At 42.6% G+C, this 18,530-nt stretch overlaps 2 protein-coding genes across 2 annotated transcripts; both read right to left on the bottom strand.

Annotated features, from left to right (window-relative positions):
• Window positions 1-1,054: 1,054 nt before the first annotated feature.
• Window positions 1,055-6,576, bottom strand: PIFO (primary cilia formation). Its single transcript, XM_050955891.1, has 6 exons — window positions 6,502-6,576; window positions 6,099-6,241; window positions 5,416-5,514; window positions 4,015-4,148; window positions 2,373-2,490; window positions 1,055-1,287 (listed from the first exon to the last, which is right to left on the bottom strand). Exons 1-6 carry the CDS (start codon window positions 6,524-6,526, stop codon window positions 1,219-1,221), a joined length of 588 nt encoding a protein of 195 aa, XP_050811848.1. The 5' UTR covers window positions 6,527-6,576; the 3' UTR covers window positions 1,055-1,218.
• Window positions 6,577-8,999: 2,423 nt separating this feature from the next.
• Window positions 9,000-17,001, bottom strand: LOC127052308 (acidic mammalian chitinase-like). The gene is given in 11 exon segments (XM_050955872.1): window positions 9,000-9,256; window positions 10,060-10,195; window positions 10,316-10,435; window positions 10,979-11,164; window positions 11,369-11,492; window positions 11,965-12,089; window positions 12,979-13,144; window positions 13,251-13,307; window positions 14,242-14,443; window positions 16,041-16,070; window positions 16,977-17,001. Coding segments are annotated over 11 exon segments (1,428 nt in total).
• Window positions 17,002-18,530: the final 1,529 nt, after the last annotated feature.

Genomic DNA, 18,530 nt, shown 5'->3' with positions numbered 1-18,530 from the left:
AGCGTGACAAGGGACTACCCTTGTATTATAATGGTTTCAGAAAGTAATACAGGCTTGGCATGGAAATTATCTATCCATCCTAGGGTTTTATACTACTGTCCCTCATTGTAGCATCAGAGCACCTTCCATGTAAAATCAGTATCAATAACAAAGACTCCAGTGGACTTTATGGCACTTTTCCCTGTTTGGGTAAAAGCTCTGCTTGGGACTGAGTTTGTGTTTTTTTGTGTGCTAGATTTTATTAATTTCCTTTGGGGAAGCGGCAGGAGGGCTTGTGGCTAGAAGGGGGTAACAATGTTGGAGGATCATCCCAGTGGTGGAATTACTAGTTTCAAAATCCATTTATTCTTTGAGAGACTTGCAAGTATGCAAGGAAGTCGGGGAAGAAAGAATACAGGAAATGGACAAAAGTGCATCTTCAACCTCTTCCTAACTTTCCCCCCAAAACACCTAAATGTCATGAATTCCAACTTGTACGGTAGATACACCCTGGGGCAGCTTGCTTCTCTAGGGTCCTCCAATATGCAGGACACTGCTAGAAAAACACTCACCTTCTATTTTTCATTAACTCTAAGCAGACTTTCTAGATCCACAGCCAATGACCTTCTGGTAGCATCTGACTTCCATCACAATCTCTGTGAAAGAGCAACAGGTGATATGGGCCAGAACCTAAAAGGCATTTAGGAGCCTAACTCCTCTTGATTTCAATCTACATGACTGGGAGCCTCAGGCTTCTTAGGTGAACATAACCACCTGCTGCTGGCTGGAAACGCAGCACCAACACTATTACTGCCATTCCAAATACAGCCACTGGGCCTGATCCGCCACTACTTTGCTTATTCCTGCACATTCTGATTTGCCAGCCTTTCACACCCACCTTTCACTACTGTCAATCACAGTGCAAGACCCAATAGAGAATCAAACCCACTAGCATCAAAAGCCATACTGTTATTTAAACTCCGCCCACACACATACTGAAGACATACACTTCGACACTGGAGCATGTTCTAAACCTGACTTTTTTTTTAATGAAATGACACCAATTAAACTCTAATGTAAACGCTGATCAGTTCTTTATGAAGCAGCCTAATTTTGGAATCAGAATAGCATAGCAGAGCATGCATAGCGTAGCACACACCCCGATTCTTGGTGCTGCTAAAAACAGAACTGAGAAACTTAATTGGAAAGGAAAAGATGCGCTCTGATGGGTAGAACTATTCAGCTGTAGTATAAGCTCAAGTAGGCCAATCGATTCCGATGTTTCCTGAATTCTTTGTCTGTAATCAGCTAAAATAGAAATAAATATTGATGGACATAACAGCTTTTAAAAGTAGAGCACATTGTAAAACAGCGTTGAAAGCAATGGGCAAGTTTAAGAAGCCCCAGTGTGGGTCGTGAGTGCGGTTTGAACATTGAATCTCTACCACTTGAGTTACAGGACTAACTCTCATTAGCTGCTAGCAGTATTAGCCTCTATGTGGATTAGCATTAGAGAAAACATGAGACACTGCACTAGCCCAGGGGTCAGCAACCTTTTGGAAGTGGTGTGCCGAATCTTCATTTATTCACTTTAAGTTAAGGTTTGGCGTGCCAATCATACATTTTAACATTTTTAGAAAGGCTCTTTCTATAAGTCTATAATATATAACTAAACTATTGTCGTATATAAAGTAAATAAGGTTTTTAAAATGTTTAAGCAGATGCATTTAAAATTAAATTAAAATGCAGAGCGTCCCCAGACCGATGGCCAGGACCCAGGCAGTGTGAGTGCCACTGAAAATCAGCTCGCGTGCCGCCTTCAGCACATGTGCTATAGGTTGCCTACCCCTGCACTAGCCTATAATAAAACATATACACCTATCTCATAGAGCTAGAAGGGACTAGTGAAAGGTCATGGAGTCCAGTCCCCTGCCTTCACTAGCAGGACTAAGTACTGATTTTGCCCCAGAACCCTAAATGGTCCCCTCAAGGACTGAACTCACAACCCTGGGTTTAGCAGGCCAATGCTCAAACCACTGAGCTATCCCTCCCCCCTTTATGAGGTTCCTTATGTCCTTAGCCTGGAATTGTCCTGTCCTAGATAACTTACAGTTTACTGTTTCAGCCCTCTCTGCAGACCTGTTCTTCATAAATTAGTCCCTGCATGCCCAATTGTAACTTCATTAAGTCATGTTTCCTTCCCATTGCTTCCAAGCCCCTTGGATTTCTAGCAAATTTCCTCTCTTTCTGTATGTACAGCATGGTGCACAAGGAGAATGACATTAGTCCCTCTGGGTATCCATATGATTTCCTTTGTCTGATGTCTTGATCAACCAAGTCCCATCTCAAGAGTAAAGAATAACTATGTGGATACCTATACATAAATTCCATACCTCTGTTCTCAGAGTCCTCCTCTCTGGCATCGGTACTAAAGCCCAATCTGGAGACCCAAACTTCATTGGCCAGGTGATTTTCTTATGTGGCAGCTTGTCTGCTTCATAAGTTCCAGGTCTAAAGGAAGACGAACACAAAATCTCATATCTGCAACTGATTTAGACATGGAGTTTACACTCTGCTGATTTACAAGTGCCACACTGATCCACTGGCAGATGTGTATGATACGGTCTTTGGTTCATCATACTGGGATTCTAAATCTTGAGTAGTCATTACATAAGAACAGCCATACTGGGTCAGATCAAAGATCCAGCTAGCTCAAGATCTTGTCTTCTGACAGTGGCCAATGCTAGGTGCTTTAGAGAGAATGAACAGAGCAGGTAATCATCAAATGATCCACCCCGTTGTCCACTCCCAGCTTCTGGCAAACAGAGGCTAGGGACACCATCCTTGTCCATCCTGGCTAATAGTCATTAATGGACCTATTCTCCATGAACTTATCTAGTTCTTTTTTGAACCCTGTTATAGTCTTGGCCTTCACAACATACTCTGGCAAGGAGTTCCACAGATTGACTGTGCGTTGTGTGAAAAAATACTTCCTTTTGTTTTAAACCTTCTATTAATTTAATTTGGTGACCCCTAGTTCTTGTGTTATGAGGAGTAAATAACACTTCCTTATTTACTTTCTCCACATCAGTCATGATTTTATAGACTCCTATTATATCCCCCTTTAGTCATCTCTTTTCCAAGCTGAAAAGTCCCAGTTTTATTAATCTCTCCTCATATGGAATCCATTCCATATCCCTAATAATTTTTGTTGCCTTTTTCTGAATCATTTCCAATTCCAATATATCTTTTTTGAGATGGGGTGACCACATCTGCACGCAGTATTCAAGATGTGGGTGTACTATGGATTTATATACAGGCAATATGATATTTTCTGTATCCCTTTCTTAATGATTCCCAACATTCTGTTCATTTTTTTTGACTGCCACAGATGGATGAGTGGATGTTCTCAGCGAACTATACACAATGACTCCAATATCTCTCTCGAGTGGTAATAGCTAATTTAGACCCTATCATTTTATATGTATAGTTGGGATGATGTTTTTCAATGTGCATTATTTTGCATTTATCAACATTGAATTTCATCTGCCATTTTGTTGCCCAGTCACCCAGTTTTGTGAGGTCCTTTTGTAACTCTTCACAGTCTGCCTGGGACTTAACCATCTTGAGTAGTTTTGTATCATCTGCAAATTTTGCCACGTCACTGTTTACCCCTTTTTCCAGATCATTTATGAAATAGATTAGGCATTGCTATTGGGGCAGTCCCTGGTTACATCTCTCCTCTATGTATTTGACCTCTATGTATTTGATCCAGTCCTTCCACTGCAAACATGTGAAAAGATGAAAAAAAATGAGAGATCCCTGCAACAAATTCAAATTCTATTTTATGAAAGCAGGATTTTGGGTCTGATTCTCCACTGCTTTTCTCCTTGTGAGATATTCAAGGTACACAACACAAGGCAGTTCGAGTACACAGTTGCATACCTCCCATTTGTGCCTCTGCAATGCTATCCCTTAATGTCTAGGCGGGCTTTTACCTTGCTACGAAAGGAGTGAGAAACAGATTTATGGTACCCAGGGAAAAGCTCTCTATCCACAGCCTTCTGTGGAAATCGTGATGACTTGATGGAAAATGGGGCGTAGGCAGGCTGGAACTTTCGGTCTTTGCCCCATGCTGATTGGTGTATTCCAGGGCCAGGAGTCTCAGTCTATTTATAAGGCAGCAGATTAAAAAAGAAAAGAAAAGAAAAAAAAAAAGTTAGCACCGGGGGCCTGATGCTCATTTGCAATCTAGCTGCTCTGACAATGTCAAGGGGCCTTGAAGTGATTGCAAATGTAAATGTACGCATGTTGCTAAAGCAGTTTAAAGTGGTTTGACTGTAAATAAGAATCAGGGCAGGACCCATATATTTTGGTAATTCTGTAATTTTGGATTGCTAGAGATGCTTTGGCCAAAAAGCACAAATCTTAAAGCCGGGTGATTTTCTTGCAGGCGTCTATGAAACTTTCCTACTAATCTTATATCGGTATGTGCCCTATCGCTCCTAAAATTATTATCTTCTGGGAGCAATGAAGAGATCTGAAGGTATGCAGGATCATTCTGTGGAAACCTGCAGTTACTGAGCATTGAGAGTTTAGTCTGTGTTTGTCCCTTTAACAGATCCACTCTATTTCTGAAATGCCCATCACCATTGTTTCTAGGCATCATCTGTAATTCATAAACAGCATCTATTTCTGATACCTTCCTCAACCAAGAGGATGTTTAAGAACACAGAGCTACTTCAGCAGGTTAAGAAGTTCATGCAATGAAGGGGACAGAAGGTTTCCTTGTATTTGATTACTTTATCAGCTGTAGAGAGGGGATAGTTGAATAATTTCCCCACACTTCAGCATATCAGAGTAATCTATAATGAAATATGTATATGCGACTGAGGGAGAAATTCAACACTGGGCAGAGGATCAGCATAAGATCCATGCATCACTTAATTTCTGTTTCTTAGGTGGAATTTAAGCGGTGAATGGAGCTAGCCTTCAGCACAAGGGAGAATTTCACCCAGAGTGAATAAATTTCTAACTAGCAATCCTTGCAGAACTCTCTTATTTTTATAGAGTTGTGACTAGTAAATGGAAAAGTATTTTTTCCCCCCAAAATTTCAGAGACTCCTTTTAAATTTGTGTGAACCAGGGACCAGAATTGCCAAAGAGCTCAGCATCCAATGCGCACCCAGCATGTTCAGTGATTCTGAAAATTGGGCCACTTATTTAGGCGCCGAAATGGATGGAGGGATGCTTTGGAAAATCTGGCCCTACGTGCTTAATTCTGTCATCAAATATCTGCAGGAGCCAGCAAAGTGAATGGAAATTGGACACACATATTGCAGATACTTGTGATGGAATTACAGTGCATTCATTTTTTTTAAGCACCCACAGGAACATGCAGCAGCCATGACACACAATAGAGAGTGCTTTCCTTACCTTACAATCTGGTGGGAAACGTAGGGATGTTCTTGCTCCCAGTATGTAACCTTTGATGCTCTCTGGTTTATGAGTCAAGGCATATACCATGCTACTCCTCTGTATGTAAAAAGCAGAGGTGTGCTTAGTGCCAGTTATGATGTCATTCACATCAGTTTAAGGTTTAATGCGTTCGAGCAGCTAGAGACCAAATTGTTGTTAAAGTCTCTTATCTCAAGAAAAGGCCTTTTTTCAATTTTCACTGTCACGGGTGGGAAGGCCTTGTGATTAAAGCAGGAGGCAGGGAATCAGATGTGGATTCAATTCCTGGCTGTGTCACAGCCTCTGTGTGTGGCTCAGAGGAAGTCACTTAATTCTTTCTGTGCCTCAGCTGGAAAATGAGGGATAATAATGCCTTCTTTTGTTTCTATTGGGTACAATTTTTAAAAGTGTTTGACTTTCAAGTGAGACTTAGGCTCCTTAAGTCACATTTAATTTGAAAATGGGGCTTAGGAATCTAAGTCAATTATGTGGTCTTGAAAAAAATTCCCCTCGTCTCTATAGACAGTTTTCCAGCGCCAGGACTGTCTAATGAAATATATGTGCAGCCACCAGTCCAGGTGAGCCTCACTCTTGGTTGGTGACACAAGCTGCTACTTCATCCCAGTACCCTGGGATAGGAGCTGTATTGCAGAATGACTCACCTCGTCATTGTTGTAACTCCCGGGCCCACGATAGGGGTCCCCAAGGATAGGGACCAGCTGGTTCCCCAGTCTGTCTGGGGCGTGGTGAAAGGGGAAAATTTTCCTCCCTTGACATGATCCAAACGAGTTTCGCTTCTGCACCGCTACAGATGCAAGAAACAACAAAGCTGTAGTTAGAACAAGCAAGTGGGGACCTGCCTCCACTGCATGGGGTGTTATTTATACACAGGAGGTGGATCTGCTTAGCACTGAGAAGGGAGCCCGCACTGGGCACGGCCAGGGGAGATCCCCGGGAGGTGCCTGGGGCGGAGGCGGGCGGGGGAGCCCCCCGGGAGGTGCCCGGGGAGGAGGTGGGCGGGGGAGCCCGCCCGGAGGTGCCCCGGCTGGACACGGCTCTGCTCACCTGTCAGCTCCCACTGCCAGATCATGCCGCCTGCCCGTGTGTACGGCCCGTTACCATGGACACGGGAAGGGGCGGGGCCCGCGCGAGCCGGTGGGCGGAGAATCCCGGGATACCCGATCGGCCGGGGCCGCGCGCGCCCTTTGCGCTCCTGCAAGCGGGCGCCTAACGGCTCTACTCAGCGGCGCGCTGCAGCCCCAGGGAGCGGGGCGCTGAGGGTGGGGGCAACTGGCAGCGGCGCCCTGCTCGCAGCAGATCCGTCCCGCAGGGATGCACCGCAGAGAGCAGATATTTGCAGGGGATGCCGGGTCATTCATTCTCTGCCGGAGCCAAAAACAGCAGCAGCCCCGGCGGAGCCGTGCAGCGCGGGCGCTGCCTGCCCTTGGGGCACTGGTGCAGGTTCTGAGCTGAGGCAAGGCGTGGCTCGTGACAGCTGTTTTGTGGCCCCGCTGTCCTGTGTCGCGCCCAGTGAGGCTGGAGGTAATGGGAGGCTGCTGTGGTCTGACCCATTCGGATCCCCAGTCCGCAGCAGTGTTAGGCTGAGGTTACCTAGCAAAAAGGGACTCTCAGTAAAGGGTCTGAATAATAGGCATCCAAGTCACAGAAAATTCAGATGAGAAATACTACATGGAGGCATTTTCTATCAGCATATTGCAATGTTTAAAAGCAGGGGTCCTGGAACAATGTGCATAGTGTGGTGGGAGGAGTGGGTGCTGAGAGCCGTTGAACCAAAGTGTAAAGCCTATGTGTAAGGGAATGGAAACCCCTTCAAGCCAGGAGATGCAGGAGCTATGTTTATAAGCATCCCTGTCCGACACTCCTAATCCCCTGGCACACAGTGTTGTAGATGCTTTCTGGATAGATGTCTTATAATTGGCAGTAGTTAGGCAGCTGGCATACTAAGACCACTGCTTATCATTGCGACCAATATTGTCTCATTGTTTCCTTGTGCTTCCCCCATCTGGTTTTATCTCCAGCTGCTGTCTCTTGTTTTATTAGATAGTCATCTCTCAGGGGAGGGGGGCAAGAATCGTCTTTTGGTTCTGTGTGTGTTCGTACAGCTCTGTGAAAGTAGAATGAATTACTTTGTAAAAATAAGAATGGATTAAAGAAATGTTGTATGTACCTTTAAGCAGAAATAAGAAATGTTGAAATACAGGTGCCAGGAAAAGAAACGTTAGGCATAAACAAGGGTGCTAATGGCAAAACATTAACAGAGGATCGGTAATAGTTAGTAAGGAAATAAGATATGCATGCCTAGCCCAGGTAAACTTATCAGATTCTGCTTCCTTTGTTATCTTGTTAAGTGCTTGCCCTTTTATCTGTATAAATAAGATAGTTTATGCCTTGCATGGTGCTCACATTATCTGGGTGTTATTAGCAGAGCGCCGTGCTAATAAAACAGAGTGGTCTGACAAACTGTGAGTCCTGAGTCTAACTTTGACAGCTCCTAGCACAATAGGGTCCCGGTCCATGCCCAGGGGTCCTAGGTACTATCACAATACAAAAAACAATGATAAAAGCAGAGCAGAATAGACTAGCAACACCTCCAGCGTGTCTTTTTTTCCAAAACACCAAAATAAATCTCAGCTCTTTCAAAATTTCTCATGTTTTCCCCTGCCCCATGCTTAAAAATCCATCTTAGTCTGAGTTAACTCTACCAACATCTTACTTCTTACCTCACCTATGTTTGAGGCAGTAGGAGCTGCTGTCGTGGTTGTCAAAGTGTGCAATTGGCACTAGTGGGCAGAATGCTGGATTTGGCTCCTTTTGGGAGGATTTCTTCACTCGACTTACTAGCCAGAAATTTCTCACTGTTGTTAATATGGGTGCTGCTCCATTGCTGGGAGCAACTATGGGAGTGCTAGACAAGACTCTCATGGCCTCTGCTGTTTTTACTGTTGTGTTTTGTTCTGCTCAGCAAAGGTCTGGCTAACAGTATGATTAAAAACTCTGTTTTAAATGACACATTTCACACTTTGGGACACACACATTGTTCCTTGAGAACAATATTGCTTGATTGGTTTGTGATTAACCAATTGGTTTGGTATTTAGGAGTACATTCTTGACTTTGCTATAGACCCCACTGTGTGACCTTGGGCATGTCATTCTGTCTCTCTAAACTCCCCAAAACGGGGATAATAAGCCTTCCTTTATCTTGTCTTGTGTGCTTGTCAGCTTGATTGTAAACTCTTTGGGGGCAGGGACTGTCTCTTATTGTGTACATGTATAGCGCCTACCACAATAGGGCCCCGATCTCAGTTGGTGATCCATTAATACAAAGAATAAAATTTCTGTCCCTGGGGGCAAATTAAAAATGCCACATTATCTAAGAAGCAATCTAAAACAATAAAAAGTGATGCTGAAGTCACTGTCCAGCAAAACAGACAAACATACAAGTGCTTATGCTACAGGCTTTTATTTCAGAATTTTGGGGCTTCGGGGATATATATAAAGCAATAGGGAATTTGGATCGAGTTCATCTGGTTGGAGATCCTGGTTTATGCCCAGTTGCAGCAGCTGCAGCTTGTATCAAAGACCAGGCCGGTTTGGCAGTACTGCTCATAAATGATGCCATTCACACAGTTCCAGAAAGCATTCCTGTTGTTGGCAACAGGGTAGAGGCCATTTGCTTTGCCAGCACAGAACCCACTGCCACCGGAGGAGCTGCTGCCACTACCAGAGCTTCCACTGCCACTTCCTCCACCACTGGTAGCCTCTGTGATTGGAGAAATGGGCTGAGCAGGAGCAGTGCAGCCTGAAACAGAACATGATGATACTTAATACAGATCAGTCTATAACAATCCATTATTTTGTAACATGCCCAATCACTCTAGTATCTGACCATGGTATTAGATGCAGTGCTTAGAAGCAGGGAGCTACCATGTACAGCCTGATGTCATTGAGAGGTACAGTGTTCTGGCTGAGCCTCATGATGACTGCATCAAAAACTGGAAGAAGGACCTGATTCAATTCCCACTGAGATCCATGGGAATCTTTTCATTGGCGTAAGCAGGTTTTGGATCGGGTCATAAGTGGGTACCTCTGTGATGGATTCAGAGGTTCAGACTCACCTCTGTTGTAAACCTGTTGCAATCAGTGGAATTACTGGGCAATCAAGGCCCAGAAATGTAAAATAATCAAGCTTCAAGTAAAAGGAGATTGATCTCCAAGGGGACCCACTAGAACAGCTGTTAATTTTTTCCAGAGTGGAATGTTGTTTAGAACTCATATCTTTAAAAGGGACTGCCAGATAGCAGGGGCATCTGTAAACTAGCTCAGGCTAGATTAACAACAACAGTGAGTCCCCTTAGTAAACCAGTTTGTTTGTATCCCAGCAAATTTGGTCTCTCTAAAGAGCCATGCATTGACAGGAAGGTGGGGTGCGGAGTCACAAAAGGAGAACATAATGGAAGGTGATTTGTGGGCAGGGATATAAAGTTGCTTCTCTTGAGAGGGTGTAGCTCAGCATTATATACACCAGTGGGAGTATTCAAATTCTCATCTACATCTGAGGGAAGGGTGTTAATTCTGGGAGCCCGTCCTGCTGGAGTCACTCACTAGTGCTCTACAGTCCAAGAGCAGTCTTCAGGGTACTGATCAAGGGGAATTTGCCCTGGTTGCAGAACGTGCCAGTGAAGTCATCCAGGTCAATTGTCCACACCATTGCACTGCCAAAGTTGTTCTTCGTTAACCACTGTTAAGGGCCAGGAAAGAAGCCAAGTTCAGTCCAAACCCTACAAAAAGGGAACTCGGAACTACAGTGATGCAGAATGGGATCCCACTGGTTTTGGTAGGTCAGAAGGTCCCATCATACCTTGAGGTTGAAGCTCTTGATGTTGTCATATCCTACCCACTCAGTGCTTTGGTATGCATAAGGGACATCCTGAGGGGTATCCCACGCTTGAGTGGCTCCGTTCTTCAGGAAGGTGCAGATCTAAAAACAGTGAGGGTGAAACAGAAACAAAATCTTCCATCACTGCTGCAACCGCATAGCCAATGGACAGAAAATGGAACAGCAGTTTTGAAGTAACAACTCTTGTACAAAGTAGATTCACTTGTTTTCATCTCATACTTTATTGGCGGCCTTGTGGGCTCCTATACTCTGGTGCCTGTTCTCTAGCACACAGTAAACAGATGTCAGCTTTTTATTGTCAATCATTGAGGAGCTAAGCTACGAAATTTAAATTCATGTTTCCTACTCTGCTTCCAGAAGTATGGGGTGTATGGTTCCTGAGTTTTGGTTTGGGCCTAATTCTAGCAGTAACTAAGTAGAAAGAGGAAAAACAGTTAATCCATGATGGGATTTGATTAAGTATTCATTAATATTAGATGTCACCATTGCTTTTCTGTATACTCAGTTACAATTATTCCGAGAAATATTTATACTCTGATTTATATGCATTGTGATGGCCTGAGATTGTTTTAACAAGCAGATATTTTTGTTCACTTGTGCACTGCAACTGCATAGCACACAAACCTCATAGTAAACCCAGAACCCACACTGTTTCGTGTAAGCTCCAGCAGGCCCCGGTCCTGAGGTTGGAGCGCCGACAGCAGTGTTGGATGGGTTGGTCAGGATGAAGGTGTATCCATAGGTTGGGAATCCAACAATGAGCTTCTCAACTGGGGCACCATTGTTCTTCCAGTAATTCATGGCATATTCCTATAAAAATAGTCAGTGAGTTATGGACTCTGGATCACAAGTGGCAGGTAAATTCTTCCGTCACTGAAGTTTTCAAGGATCAGTTCTATGTTATTAATTTCCTATCAGAAACCTTTGGATCCATTTAATTAAAATGTTGGGTTTTGGGCTTAGTTCAGTTATGTCAATATAGGCATTAAAGGATCTTGGTCAAGATATACTTACAATATTGAAGTAGATATTGCTGCCAGTGTCAGCGGGGCCTTGAAACAGGGGACTATTCTCTCCAGTATATCCCTCCCAAGAGCCATGGAAGTCATAGGTCATCACGTGGAAGTAGTCTAGATACCTGAGGAGATAAAATTACTGTCACTATTGTCTTAATCTTGGAATGGTTCATTTTCTCATCAGTGGTGGCTTTTCAAAGCCTAATAAGAAGCAGTTATATAAACAGCCCCTGTATTTTTAGCATCTACTTTAAAGATTCTCTGTAGATAAAGGATGGATTCTGCTTTAAGTGCCTGCCAGAAGTTCACTACAGATAGCAAATTTTTCAAACTTCAGTGCCTCAAGTCAAGCACCTAAATCCTTATTGGTCTGAGTTTTCAGAGGTGCTGAGCCCCAGAGCTCCCATAGGTTTTAGTGGGTGCCCAGCACCTTTGAAAATCAGGGCTTTCATTATTTAGGTGCCTAATTTGGCAGACAGGCTTGAAGCTTTTGGACATGAAGCTGGTTTTCACAGTGAAATATATTCATTGTCTCGAATGTGGCCTGTGCTTTAAGCTAGGGATGATGAGTATTTCTGAAAGCATGGTACTCACTGGCCGAGCTGAGGAATCTGGTAGCCTGACTCAATGTTAGAGAGCCCAGCAGCCACAGCAGCGGTGACCAGGAGCCTGGGTTTGTTAACCTGCTTGGCTTCCTGCCTGAAGGCTTCCAGCATTCCCTAAGGCAGATTAAAAAAAAGACCCCGTAATTGGTTAGGAGCAGCAACACTGAGCACTGGTCGCCCTCAATGTGCACCTGGTGAGTTAGAAATGGCCCCATTCCCTCCTTGAGAATTCTTACTGTAAAGACTAGGTCCATTAGACTGCTCAGTTTTGTCCACCCATGTTTTGTTAATTCTGTCTGGCAATGCGAAGAAGATGGGTAAAATTTTCGAAAGCATTTAAGTGAGTTAGGCTCCTAAGTTTCACTTTCAAAAGTGACTTAGGCACTTGAAAGCCCAAGTCCCATTGATTGTTCAATGACATTTAGACTCCTAAGGACAGATTTTCAAAGGCACTTGAGCACCTAAAAATGCAGATAGTTGCCTAGCCAGATTTTCAAAAGCACCTAAGTGGGTTAGGTGCATAATTCCCATTTAAATTAAGAGGAATTAGATGTCTAATGTGCTCAGGTGTTTATGAAAATCATACTAGTCACACCTAGACACTTCTGAAAATTGGATGTAAGTGTTTAGGTCACCTTTGAAAATGGGGCTTTAGCTTCTAAGTCACTTACACACTTTTGAAAATGCCACCCCTCCTTTAATATTCATCAGCTGTGAAATTACAAGTACTAAGGGCTCTTCCATATGATCATAAACCTACATCTGATTTATGGTCTGATCCTGCATTCTTATCTAGCCTATAGAATCCCATGCACATTTGCTGAGCTGAATATTAATTAATAAATACATAATTGTGCTAATATCACCAGTAGTTGGTATCATATATGCTTTTACATTTTACATGTATCACTGGAGCATTTGTAGTGCATTGTACAAACAATGTGATGTTTTTCTTCTTCTTACTGAGGCTTCTTTCAGCACCGAGTAGCTGGCTTCCTCTTACCTGAACAAGGACAGTGAAGAGGCCCTTATCCTGAGCTGTGCTGCCTCTGGAGCCAGGGTATTCCCAATCAAAGTCTATCCCATCAAATTCATACTGAGGCAGGAATGTGATGACGGAGCTGATGAAGGTCTGGCGAGTCTCGGGAGTGGAAACCATTGCAGTAAATCTAGGGAGGAAAAAGGGGAAAGGAGTCAGGTTGCTGCATGGCTCACTCTCTCAAATGTTCAAAATACCAGGATGCAGTCAGAGAGAAAGGAATGGGTTGGACTTACGGAGCTGTTCCAAAATTCCATCCTCCGATAGCCAGGAGGGTCTTCAGTTATCCGTTCCTACAAAGATTGAGATGGGGGTTATGAATAAAGAACAAACGGAGGAAGTCTGGTTTGGTGTTTCCCACTATATTGTAATTGCTGTCCTGAGACAGAAGACAGACTAGTGTGCTCTGAGATTCATTGTGTTACCTTGCCTTACTCAGTAATACTTAGCTCTTTATAGTGGTTCTTTTAGAGCCATAGAGTTCAACACACTTTACAGAGGGATAAGCATCTGATTATCCCTATTTTACAGATGGGGACAATAAGGCAAAGAGAGTGGAAGTGACTTGCCCAAGGTCATATAGCACATTAGTGGCAGAGCCAGGAAAGGACCCCTAGGTCTGATTCCTATCTACTGTGTCACATTTCACCCCTAAGTGAGCCTTAGAAATTGATAGGTCATCTCCCAATTGATCACTCATTGCTGAAATTAGCTCAGTTTGATTTTGATCTGTATTTAATGGGAACATATTATATATAATATACATAAATAGAATATACACTAGGGTATATTGCTTGAAGTTCCCAGAAATCTATTTTGGATATAGGATCATAGTAACTGAAGGTAAATAATGGTCTAGACATGGATTCTCTTGAGCTGCTGTACCATCTCCCTCTACAACAATACCTCAGATCTTCAAGGGTGTTTACTATGGTGTTTTGGGACTATGCCTAGCACTTTGGAGCAGCCAAAGAAGACACTGTCTCTAGGTTTCATGCTGAGCCCAGTGCAGGCTGGTTAGGACTGTGGGGGCTCAGCCTGCATTGTGCAGATGCCCCTGCAGTGCAGACATGATCCATAAAGCTAGAAGTCATCTGTGCTTCACTCTGGAGTCTCAGTGCCTTGTTCATAATATGGCAGAGGTTTTTAAGCATCTCTAGTACACACAGTCAGGTGTTAGTTAACGCACAAATCTATCTTTAGTCTCATGCCATTTGGGTTACTCACTGGGTTTTCAAACCATTGAAGGATTTGTAGAGAGTCAGGTCATTCCATTCAATGGTAGTGATCTGGTTGTTCTTCATGCCCGAAAAGGCATAGATCAGGTGAGTACAGAGGCATGGGTCGATGTTATCAGGCATGAAGCGCCCAAGGCCTGGTCTGTACTGAGCCCAGTTGGTGAAGTAGCATGTCAGCAGATAGGCAGAACCTGTTTTTGGCTGAGAGGAAGGGGAGATGTTACAGGGATATTTGTCATAATCAACTACCCTGGTTCATGAAAATGAAGCATTGCCACAGATAGGACTCTTTCTGGCTACACCAAATGGGACCTCAGGATAGAGATGATGATGATGATCTTCTAAAGGGGAGCATTCTAATCCTTTAAGACCTAACTCTGAAAACCAAACACAGTGGTTGCTGCTTTAGTTTCAGTAAAGTCAATGCTGACAAAATAAACCCTCAGGAAAAATGCAGCATTTTTGCAAAGCGTAGAAACATAGGAATAGAAGACAAGGAAGGATGCTGCATAGTTCCTTCAAACTCCCCCATTTAGGCCTGATGCCAGCATCTGTGGAACCACAATTCATAAAATGTAGAAGCTATGAATGAGCCCATGAATGTCCAGTTAATGTCTTGATGATATAATCCAGATATCCTGATTAACCCACTGAGGATACTAATGATGGAAGCAACCAAGCTCCTAATGGCAAGGTTGGTTAACATTGCTTATTATGACAGGCAAACAGTATTATTTGAATTCTTAGGCATTGGTCTATTCTATTAATATGAGAGCTGATGAAAAAGGAGGGAATTAAAAAAAAAAAACCCAAAAAACAGTTTCCCCCCTTTATTCAAATCTGAACATATATCATTTTGAAAAGTCAACATTTTCAATTTCAAAAAGTGTCACCCGCTGTTTGGGTGATTTAAAAAAAAAACAACCCCAAAAACAAAACTTAAAAATTTCAACCAGCTCTAGTCAATATCAATTATGGGCCCGATTCTCCACTCACTCACAAGGGTGTAAATCAGGAGTGATGCCACTGAAGTCAGTAGTGTTACACTATTAGTAAAACTAGGGTAAGTGACAGGAGAATCAGAGCTTCTCAATTTTATGTCCATTTTATACCTTTATACCTTTAAAACAACAGAACAGCTCATTAGTTTTGTCCGGTGGAGGAGGAAAATGGAGCTTGGTCACTGATTGAATGTGATGGTTTAATGCACTGTTCTGAGTGCACTGATTAAATTATGAATGCCATGCATTTGAATTTTGAACTCTCCTTAAAGCCCATCTTGCTCCTCATACAATTTAAGTCTGTAAGGAACCACGGGATGGGTTATATCTAAGTGTTTATATTTATTTTATGCTTTCCTGTTTTTCTATACTTGCCATTGTGGATGAGCTATCCTAAGAACATAAACATGGCCATATTGGGTCAGACCAATGGGTCCTTCTAGTCCAGTATCCTGTCTTCCAACAGCGGCCAAAACAGATGCCCCAGAGGGAATGAACAGACCAGGTAATCATCAAGTGATCCATCCCCTGTAGCCCATTCCCAGCTTCACAGAATTGTTTGTTCACCATGCTCTATGTATCTCTATCTGTTCGACTGCTATCTCCTGTAGAGGGGCTATGTGAGTGGGATGTAGACGGGACATCACTGTTTTGTTTGGATCCATTTTAAATGAACCTCAGACATTGAAAATAGTTATATAGGGCTTAATTCATGGGTGGGATATAATACAAGTAAGATATGGTAAACACCAAAGAAAGAGCAAAGTCATTTAAGAAAAATACTCACCAAGCTGAGCATTCAGCAAAAGTGCCAGACCTGTCAAGAAAAGCAAAAGTAAAGAAACTATCTGAATAAAATGCAAAATGCACAAACAGTTCACAAGCCTAGGGCTCAAATACCGCCAATCGGTTCCAGTCATAAGATACCCTATTGCACTCATGAATAAGACCTTCCCAAGGACTTACCTTGCAAACAAGTGGTCAAATCCAGCCTATGAATAAGTAATATCAATGGAAGTTGTAGCTATTCAGGGATTGAATTTAGCATGCATCATTCACGGAAGATTGAATCAAATACTGTAGCTGTATTTATAAAGAAGGTCAGATAATTGACAATAAGTCCTGAGGATAGGAGTGATCAAATATCATGTCTCAGGCTGTTAAATTGATGCCTTAGGTGGTCAGGAAGGAATTTTCCATCCTCTGCACAGCATTGCGCAATTGGCTGGTGCATCATTGGGAAGTTCTTTGACCTTCTTCCAAGCGCAGGCATTGTCCACTGCTATGGGCAAAGTACCAGTCTAGATCAGTGGTTTTCAACCCTTTTGCATTTGCAGACCCCTAAAAAAATGTGAATGGAGGTGTGGACGCCTTTGGAAATCTTAAACGTAGTCTGTGCACCGCAGATTGAAAACCACTGTTTTAAGGTAATGACAACCTTTTGCAGATCCCTTAGACCTAGTCTGTGAACCTCCAGGGATCTGCAGACCACAGGTTGAAAACCACTGGTCTAGATGGACCAAATGGCTTAATTTAGTATGGTGAATCTGATCTTCGGCACATGCTTGTATGCAGCACAGAATGAGTGCTCTGTAAGGACCTACTGATGTGCTAAGTCACTTTGCAGAATAGAACTGCAGCTTAAAGAGATCAAAAATATAGCTGCACAGTTCTTGTGAAAATAAGGTTACGTACCAATATAAAATAATATGCATGGACTTACCTGTGAGGAGGATCAGCTTGGCCATGATTTACTTCTGTACTGATCCAACGACGTTTCTCTCGTCTTTTTATATCAAGTGCCTCCTTCTTTATCACACGGTCACCTTGTCACCAAAGAGACCTGAACAATGCTGTATCTAACAAAGTTTAATGGTTAGTTAATGGATAAATCAACAAAACTTTCCAACCTCCCTTTGTAATACAATAGATGCCATTTTCTTGTATCTTGTACAACCTATCTTGTATAATAGTCCTGCCAATGTGGAAAGGGCAGACCTAAGGAGATATAAAAGATAAGCATCAATTTTCCAATGAGCTGGTTCTTATACTATTTTAATGTCCCTAATTAAAATATATTGTAATGTACTATTTGCAATGCAAATAACCTTTTAATAGGTTTGTTGAATGGTATTAGATAAAACAACTGTAAATATGGTTATTTAAATGAGATTGAGGATGCCAAGAGAACCAAAGACTTTACATAACTATTGTGGTGTATTTAAACACTGTTAAAATCATAGGCTGTCACTCTAAACGTCAGGGGTTTTTCCCTAGTCCTGCTTACAAGCTAGGGGGCTCTGTAGGGAAGTGTGCAAAGTAGGTCTGTCAGCAGTCAGTTTGAAACCAGTCAGCCTAAAGTAAGGTGGAGTGAGCTGTACATCGCTGTTTTAGGGAGCAGCCTGCTTTGTCTCTGTCTAGTGTTGGGTTTTTGTGTGTTATTGTTCTGAATTCTAAAAAATAAAGTCATGTTACATTGCAACCTTCCAGCAAGAGTACTTGCGTTTTCATATAACTTCTCTGCGTGTATGCTATGACATCCACCAAGCCACCCTGCTTCCTTTAAGTGGGAGTGGGACCCGAATCCCACTTCAGCCCAGAAATCAATGGAGTTAAGCAATTTACTAATTGTAAAATGAGATCAGAATTGGGCCCAGTATCTCCATCTCTTGTGCAAAGTGAATGGTCTCCCCATGTATTATATTTGGCTGAGTTAGATTGTAGAAATAGGCAGAAACCAAAATGTGAACTGGATTAATAGATTATAAACCTACAAGGGACCATTGTGATTAGTCTGACTTCCTGTCTCACACAGGCCATTACACTGTCTTAAATTAATTCCTGTTTGAACTAGAGCAGATCTTCTAGAAAAACATCCAGTCTTGATTTAAATTTTGCCAGTGATGAAGAATCTATCACAGCCCTGGATACATTGTTCCAATGATTAATTACCCTCACCATTAAAAATTTGCACCCTTATTTCTAATCTGAATTTGTCTGGCTTCAACTTCCAGCCATTTGCCCTTGTTATAACGTTGTTTGCTGCCTGGTATTTATAAACTGTGGTTAAGTCACTCCTTAACTTTCTTGTTGATAAGTTAAATAGATCGAGCTCCATGAGTCTTTCACTATATGACATATATTCCAATCCTTTAATCGGTCTTGTGGCTCTTCTCTGAACCCTCTCCAATCCTTCTTGAATTGTGGACACCAGAACTGGCCTCAGTATTCCAGTAGCGGTTGCACCAGTGCCAAATGCAGAGATAATATAACTTCT

This window comes from Gopherus flavomarginatus, chromosome 5 (assembly GCF_025201925.1).
Source record: "Gopherus flavomarginatus isolate rGopFla2 chromosome 5, rGopFla2.mat.asm, whole genome shotgun sequence".
Classification (NCBI taxonomy): Eukaryota; Metazoa; Chordata; order Testudines; family Testudinidae; genus Gopherus; species Gopherus flavomarginatus.
This window is presented reverse-complemented; position numbering and strand designations above follow the sequence as displayed.